The following is an 8,358-nucleotide window of genomic DNA, read 5'->3' as shown; positions in this document are numbered from 1 at the left end:
GAACCGTCTTTTAAACGTGAATTTAACAAAACAGTCAATTTAAAGCCAGCAGATTCCCCCGTGTGATATTCATGGAGTTGTAATGTTAATATGTCAGTTAACTCTGTTTTTTCTGGTGTCAAACATTAATATAAGAGCTCTTTTCTAGAGTATTTAAAGCCAAACACACACACACGTTGCTGCTTTGTCTGCAGCTGCTGCGTTGCTTTAAAAATAAGGAGGTCAAAGAGGCAGACAAACCTTTTAAAAATAATTTATTGGTCTATATGTACAAGGGGGGGGGGGAAAATGAAGTAGAAAACCAAATATAAGTAGAAAAGGCAAATGTACAAGAGAGTATCTTTACACTGCATTGAGGATGTCTGCTGCCCCAGAAATAAATCTCGACTCTGAGGAAACGAGCAATACTTTTAAACTGTACACAGTTTGGAGGGAGCTGCTGTCCACGTTTTACTGAGCGAGCGAACGACACTCCTCCCTCACCGAGAAGGAAACCATAAAAGAGCTGAAATATTCATTTCCGTAGGAAATTGTCTCGCATACCGTCAGCATTAGTTTTGAGCGATGATGTTTCTGATGAGAGGGCTGGGATGTGCGCGAGTGAGATTCTCCTCCCTTTGCATGAGGACTCGAGCGTTCAAATCGAAGCAACGGGGTTAAAACAGAAGGCCTCTGGACGTAAAGTCTTTGGTTCATCAAGTGTCCGTGTTCAAGTAAAGCTTGTAGTGGAGCTGTAGGCTTGTTCAGAGCGGAAGGAGGGTCGAAGTAGACGATACAGAGCCGCTCGGGCCGTCTCAACCTTTTTGTGTATAGTGACGGGCAGCTCGTAGAAGAGAAACCATTCAAGAATCTAAACAGATAAACACACCCAACTATAACTTATCATTTTGGTCTAGGATGAGAAGCGCACAGCTGGGGGGGGAATGAAAGAAAAAAACAAACAAACCCAAAAGCAGTAGTAAGCATAAAAAAAATAAAGCTGAGTAACATTTCAATACATTGCACAATATAATACTGACGCATTGTTTTTCTTTTAGTGCTTGTAGTTGAGCCAATGCATGACTTTGATAACTAAAGAGGAGGGAGAAGGAGTTTTGTTATCAGTCATTAAAAACAAAGCAGGAATGATCTCTCAGCTAATAATCCCAATAAATAATAGTAATGACGAGGACTAATACGATAAAAATCAATTCCATGTGATCAGAGTCACCAATCATGTCAACATGGTGTGAACACGGCCCTGCACACGCGTTCAGATTTCCACTCGGAAGCACGAGAACACGGCGATCGGCCTCCCGCTCATCTCGCGGGTGGTTCGGACGAACTGCGAGAGGGTGAGGGTCAAAAACCACACGGCGACTTATCTATTGCACAACAATCAATCCCTCAAACTAAAACGATACTAATGCGTCGCTCCTAACACTGCTGACAAGCCAACGATCCACCTGATGGCTTTTAAAAACTCACTAATGATGTGCCTTTCGCGTGATGGGAAACAAAGCCTTTTTTGAATTTAAAAAAAAAAGAAAAGAAAGCATCTTGTGATTTTTTTTTTTTTATTTTTTTTTGTTCAGCGCAGGAAGTGTTGAGAAGGATCAACACAGATCTGCTTTGCTTTGTGTGAAAACCCACACGGGGAAGGGCGAGGCAGCTGATTCTGTACTTTAGCATCACTAGGGAGGGGGTGGGCAGCGGGCGGGCGAGGTGCTGATCAGTGGTAAGAAACTAGTCTGCACTCAGAACAGTGGGATTCTACTCACAGATCATTTTCTTAGAAACCTTAAATTCAACTGTTTTAAAGAATCGCACAGAATCATCTGCTGAGGGTGTTTTTTCTTTTTTTGGTCACAGGGTGACTGCAGAGGGATAGAAAAATAATGTCATCCTGTACACTGTTACATTATAGAAAAAAGGTATCACAAAATATTTTAAAATTATACTGAGGTATGAAAGTATGAAACACCTCTTGTGCACACAGACAGAACGGCACGCTTCACGTACTGTAGGCTCAGACGCACTTCAGCGAGTCCCGTAAAAGGTTCTCGAGCTTTTTCTTTTTCTTTGTTCTACGTTATGCTCCGCGGTTAGCGCAAAGATCAGAACAGACCCTTTGAACTGATTCTATCGCTCTACCCAAGCTTTCGCGTGCTGCTCTACAGCTTCCAAAACAACACAAGTGGAAAACAACTGACATGAGTCACCCTCCTCTCTAATCTACCAGCACAATCTGCTGAAATGAGCTCTGTTAAAAAGGAACCGTTTGTGCTGTGATGTCTTTGTGCCTGTCGGGCTGATAGCGATCTAAAGAGTGGGTAATACTGACTGAAGTAGGAACCGACAAAGAGGCGCACAAACGCAGGCACGCACACGCTCGCTCACACAAATGAAGTCTTTTTTCCAGTCAGCCAATGCTGCAGCTTCCTCCACTCCGGCCCTTGAAGGGTTCACAGGTTAAAAAGTCCAGAAGAGGCTTCAGGACAAGGTGCAGTCGTAGGTTCCCTCCTCCTCCCCCTGCTCCTCCGTCTGTTCGGGAGGACAGTCCTCAGAGGGGGGACGGGGGAAAACTCCTGCGGGTTCGAGAGAGGGCAGGGCCAGGCCCAGCGGGGTCACCACTCCTCTGCTGTCTTCTGCCCGAGGTACCGCGGCTCCTCCCAGACCTTCAGAGCCACTGAGCTTGGAGCATTGGGTGGCAGGCTGGAAGGCTTCAGGCTGCACCTGCTCCGACGTCGACTCCATCAGCCGCTGCAGCTGCGGCTGGATCAGGCTGAGGAATGGTTTGTAACCCAGGCTACGGGAAGAAGACAAAACATTTATTGTAATAAAAAAGGTAAAGAAATCTCTCTATACGAGTTGTTATATCCATCAGTAGAGTTGGATAGGTCAATCCAAATACTGATAGTATAGTTATCAATACTGGTATCGGTATCTGATTGCTACTGATAGTGACTTTTGATAATAGGATCGATAACAACGCCGGCACTGGTATCGGCTCTATACTAGTGTATTAGGACTGATGGTACTGCTGGAAGGTGTGGTTTGTATTTATTGCGTAATATCCATCCACGCAGTCGCATCCGCTTATCCTTATCCCAGCTGTCATAGGGCGAGAGGTGGGGTACACCCTGGACAGGTCGCCAGTCTGTCGCAGGGCTAACACACAGGGAAAAACAACCAGTCGCACTCACTCCCGCATTCACACCTATGGGCAATTTAGATTTTTCAATTAACCTATCCCCACAAAGTGCATGTCTTTGGACTATGGGAGGAAGCTGGAGTACCCGAGGAGAACCCACACAAACATGCTGAGAACATGCGAACTCCACACTCCAATTCCTGATGGTGGAATTGAACTCAGGACCTTCTTGCTGTGAGGCAACAGTGCTAGCCACCGTGCTGCCCTATTGTGTAATATAAAAAAAAAATCACAGTGATTTAGTGGTCATTAAAAATGTGTCACAATTTCCAAACTAAAGATGACATCTCATAAATCAGAACACACTGCTCTCCCCTACATAACGTGTTTTTATAGATTAAAAATATCGGTACCAGCACAGAACTACCCACCAGTCTGTGGAGGCCCACGCATCGACTGCTAATAATCCGTTTCGGACACTCTGCACATTTTCTGCAGGAACCTCTGGGTTGTCCAGGAAACTGATCACCTGCTTGATGACATTTGCATCCCGCAGGATCAAACCAATCACCACACACCACTCCAGGCAGCCCGCCTCCATGAACACATGGAGAAGATATCTGATAGACACACAGAAGGCGCAGCTTAAATATACGTGTTGATTTTGCATTGAATTGAAGCAAACGACCATAGATTGAGTGGGGTCCCACCTGAGCTGCACCTGGGACTTGTGCGGGCCTTTGTTGGCCAGCTCCATGGAGATGTGCTCCAGCTCGGCCTGACTCAGGCTCAAAGTGGACGAGTTCTCGTCCACCATTGTCCAGTCGCCATCCACCACTGAGCTGGTCTCTGTGAGGTCTGTGGCCGAGCCGATGCTGTACTCCTCGACTAGAAAGCGCAGTGAGTGAAAGATGAAGTTCAGCTTAAGCGGATGAAAACAAAAGAAGGGAATAACTGTTAAAGTTTTATTACCTTTGTTGGTGAGTAGTGACAGGAAGGCCTCATGAGTCTGTGGTGAGTGCTGGTTCGAGTGAGCAGAAGAGGCTGTGTCCATGTCTTTGGGTCTCTGCTCAAGCCCGTCCATCCAGGTGTGGTTGTCAGGAGCTGTCGGAGGCGGTGCCGTGTCCATGTCGTTGTTCAGCAGGCTGTCTGCTGACTGTGACTTCAACAACCGTGGGCTCAGCACTGAAAACAACAACGAAAAACAGCAAGAATTACAGCGATGAAGCCAGTGATGGCATGTAAGGATTAAATTGTCAGTAGTATGCAAACTGGGGCACCATACTGGATGGATATTCAACCATCACCTTCAAATATTTAAAGTAATAATTGATTTCTCTGTAAACTTTCCTGTTCTTCACTCACCTGTACGGCACCGTCCATTCTTCAGTGGTGAGCTGAGGTTTCCCACAGGAATGACAGGGAACGGCCAGAGGAAGTCCTTATGGAGCTTCTTCAGCGCCAATACAAAATCATCAACTCGGGCCACGCGGTTTCGCTCGCGACATAACCAGCCGATGAGTTCGAAGCCCAGCTGAGCGGAAAAGCATCCCAGATCACGAAGGCGCACCTGCTCCAGGAGGCGACGGGCGTGGCGCCACAGCATCATGTCGATATACATGTTCTCCGCACACTCCACATCCCGACTGGCGGGAGGATGCAACAGAGGGAAAAGACAGGAATAGTTAGATGAGCAGAGCACATTCTGAACAAACTGCAGTACTAGTGTCCACTTTTATGCAAAATAATGTGCAGGTACCCTTTAGCAGAAGATCCAGAAGGCATACTGAAGGTCTTCTGCAGGTTGAACTTTCCTGCGGTGACCGAGTCGGCCGACTGAGACAAGCTGATGCTGCGATTTCTAAAGAACTCGAAACCTCCAGTTGAGCTGGGTTCCTGAACACAGAAACACGTTTGAAGGTTACCAGTGTAAAGTTTATAAAAAGCGCTTTTCATGGGCATGTAGTCAGAAAGAGCTGCGCAATAACACAGAATAAAACAAATAAATAAAACAGGAAGAGACAATAAAAGATCATTAAAGTACAGTCAGTGAATTTAAGACAGAATAAAGATAAAACCGTACGAGGTTGGTGCCCTTGCTTGAAGCCAGACAGACTGACAGTCACTGTCTTCCTGTAACATTTTCAGCTCCTCACCTGAGTAGTGGGTGTTGGGGGCGGAGTCTCCATCTCCCCTGAACCAATGGCTTTGAGGAATCTGATCATGTGCCGGCAGAGGTCCCACTTGCCCTGCTCGAGAGCCGTGTTGAAGAGAAGAGTGGCGTGCTGTCTGCTCACTGCTGGAACCTCCATATTCTTTATGGAGGAGGAGAAAAAGAGGAACGCCTGAGACTTTGAGGATCTTTTTAAGGATCTTGGAAAAATAAATTAGACTCTTTTCCAAAAATTTTCAAGGGTGAAAATGCAAATAATCTCTGCCATTATAAAGTTAACTGAAGTGGGGAATGCAGAATATGGTAATATGAGCTGTTGACTCCGCTCGTTACCTGCAGTATAATCAAATAGGAGGCCGCTGTGTCCAGATCCTGAGCCATGAGACACTCCTCAAACAGATCTTTGGGGTTTCCCACGGCTGCAAACAGGTAGTTCCACAGGGCGTACTCTGTCTTCCTGGCGCAGTGGACGATGGTCTGGAGGAACAGGGGGAACTCTGTGATGAACTTTGCAACGGTGGGAAGCAGCGGGTCGGGTATGGGCTCCCGTGACGTTGCCTCTTCTTCCAGCACTACATGAACCATCAGCTCCATGACATGGGGGAAGTAGGGGAGGGAGGCACATGACTGAGCCAGCATCAAAGCCTTGAAAGGAAACAGTAAAGAAAGGAATAAATTCTCTCATATACTAACATCGCACGCACTATCAATATTTTCATACCTGAATTTCTTGGTAATTCAAACTAATTCACACAAATTTGAAAATAAAGTTTCTCAGGGCTTTGTCATCATCATGCCCTGATCATCATCATCATCACTGTGATCAGTGCCTTTTGGTCTTTATTTAAAGTTTTCCTGAACAAAATTGCAAACGGAAAAAAAGTAGGGTTTAACCTTTTCATTTAAAAGTATTCCAGTATCAAATATCTCATCTTAAATTGCCTTATCTGCTCTTAAAAATGCAGTGCTGGAAGCCTCATTTCTTTTCTTTGTCCCCCCCCCTCTCTCCATCGTCACTCCAGAGTAAACACCTGGGAAAGTTACACCTTTTCTGGCTTCCTCTTTGGCGACAAGTATCTCAGTTTCTTCGGACTTGGATTTCGAGGGTTTTTTTGCTCAGGGTAAGAACATTACGAGGCTAATGTGATTACAGTATGGACCTGTGTTATCGCTTACAAAGAATGTAGTCAAAACTACTCCAAGCAAAGCAAAACCCTTATAAAAATAAGCAGATATGTTGAGCCAGGTTGCTCCAAGTACCTGTTCACCCAGGTTGCGAACCAGCAGCTGTCTCAGTATGTGGTGGAGGTAGATCTGTGAGGTCCTCTCTACTGTGCAGTAGGGAAACAGTGCCTCCAGTGGCTCTGAGGATCCCTGCATCCCGTCGTAGAGCACAGTCTCATTGGTTGCCCCCAGTACGAGGGCATCCTCGAACAGCACGGCCAAAGGGTAGATGTTGATGTGGAAGGGCAGCATTATGCGTCTGGAGAGGAAGGAGTGGGGTTTGCGATGGTCTCGGGGGAAAAGTGGCAGCCACACTTTCATGCCCGCTTCTCCACAGGACAACCAAAGAGCCTCCAGCAGATGGCGCTTTTTCTTGTTGGATCGACAGGTGGTCCAAACATTCTCCACACACTGGGCCAACACGACAGGGGGACAAAATGGGAGCTAGTGGGGGAAAAAAAGCAAAGCTGTTATGAGCGGATGTCTAAAATTTAAAATTCAGTTTTAGTGGTGTGAGGTCTGATTTCTGTTTGCACGGACATCAGTATTATTAGAACATTTTGCATGCAAAGATATCAGTGTGAACTCACCAGCTTCTTGTTGACAGCAGCCGTGTCTTTCTCTCGCACTTGCGGTCCTGAACGGTCCCGCTGTAGCATGATCAACTGGCCAGCCAGATTTAACATAATGCTCTCTGCCATGCAGGCCTGACACACACACACACACAAGAGGCATTATTAAAACACCTGTAGTTACAGATCGGCGGTTGCTGTATGCTACTGTGTTCCTGCACTACCTGCTGCGGGGCTTTTAATGTGATGCCAGTCTCGGTGCGCACAGACGTGAGAGTGACAGACACCACCAGGGCTGGATGAGGGATGTAACGGGACATCGACACCTCCTGCAGCAGCTCCACACTGGCTGTCGGGTTTGGACTGGAATGATAATAATAATCAGGAGCTTAATGAAAGAAGACTAATGCACGGGAAAGAAAATAATCCAAGAATGCAAAGAAAAGAGCTGAAAACCATACAACGATTCTACATTTTCTACTGTGACAGCTTCACATTACAAGGATTTTTCTGTTTAACCGGTTCAAGGCCGGCAGTCATGAAGTGGTCACAGGAAAGCAACATCTCAAGAATCATTCATTATAGTTTTTTGTTTCATTTGTAAGAATAATTTTCATCATATTTGACATTTTTATAAAATCTTGTTAAGACTCTCATATAATTTCCTGAATAAGAGCCGAGCAACCTTGACTCTGACCACTGTATTCCAAACAAACAAATTCTGAAATCCAAATAAACAGACGTATCAAATCTGTGGGAATTCCCTCAAGGCGTTCCAGATATATGACCTTCATGATGAATGTGATGAATGAACAGCTGAAAGCAGGACCCAACAACATAAGGCCCTCCATCCATAACGGTCACTGGCACAAAAACTGATTTGTTCGGGAGCTGGATAAAACCTTCCCAGCGTAACACCAACAGATGACGTTCTTCTCCGGAAACGGTTAATTTGTGATGTAAAGACTGGAGTCGTGTGTGTATAGAAGCCCACCTGTCGTTCTTCCTCTCTATACTATAAAGACAGATGGAGCAGTCGGCTCTGAAGAGTATGACCATGTCTCTGAAGACATTGAGCAGCAGAGTGTCAGAATGTAGCTTAGTAACTGAAGCAAAGGCATTGTCCAGGTTGGATGAGCGTTGATAGAGTCTCAACTACAGAGAGACCACAGACGGAGACATCGAAATTAAAGACAGGCATTAGATCAGACAAAAAAACCAAAGAGATTTTTGACACGGTGGTATTATAGGTGGTG

General features: G+C 45.7%; 1 protein-coding gene across 2 annotated transcripts in view; it reads right to left on the bottom strand.

Moving 5' to 3' along the window:
• Nucleotides 1-237: 237 nt before the first annotated feature.
• The window catches only part of ric1 (RIC1 homolog, RAB6A GEF complex partner 1), a 42,108-nt gene continuing 33,987 nt past the window's right edge, over nucleotides 238-8,358 (bottom strand). For both annotated transcript variants that reach the window (XM_040000780.1, XM_040000779.1), the window contains exons 16-27: nucleotides 8,097-8,257; nucleotides 7,327-7,465; nucleotides 7,121-7,237; nucleotides 6,567-6,974; nucleotides 5,640-5,951; nucleotides 5,290-5,448; nucleotides 4,893-5,029; nucleotides 4,499-4,779; nucleotides 4,106-4,318; nucleotides 3,844-4,021; nucleotides 3,565-3,753; nucleotides 238-2,788 (exon numbers count right to left, since the gene is read on the bottom strand). In XM_040000780.1, coding sequence (XP_039856714.1) covers nucleotides 2,473-2,788; nucleotides 3,565-3,753; nucleotides 3,844-4,021; nucleotides 4,106-4,318; nucleotides 4,499-4,779; nucleotides 4,893-5,029; nucleotides 5,290-5,448; nucleotides 5,640-5,951; nucleotides 6,567-6,974; nucleotides 7,121-7,237; nucleotides 7,327-7,465; nucleotides 8,097-8,257 — 2,610 coding nt within the window. In that variant the 3' untranslated portion in view covers nucleotides 238-2,472. The remainder of the gene's footprint in view (nucleotides 2,789-3,564; nucleotides 3,754-3,843; nucleotides 4,022-4,105; nucleotides 4,319-4,498; nucleotides 4,780-4,892; nucleotides 5,030-5,289; nucleotides 5,449-5,639; nucleotides 5,952-6,566; nucleotides 6,975-7,120; nucleotides 7,238-7,326; nucleotides 7,466-8,096; nucleotides 8,258-8,358) is intronic.

Source organism: Simochromis diagramma, unplaced genomic scaffold (genome assembly GCF_900408965.1).
Source record: "Simochromis diagramma unplaced genomic scaffold, fSimDia1.1 OVJJ01000596.1, whole genome shotgun sequence".
NCBI classification, from domain to species: domain Eukaryota; kingdom Metazoa; phylum Chordata; class Actinopteri; order Cichliformes; family Cichlidae; genus Simochromis; species Simochromis diagramma.
Note: the sequence above shows the minus strand (reverse complement) of the source record. Positions and strands in the feature narration are given on the sequence as shown.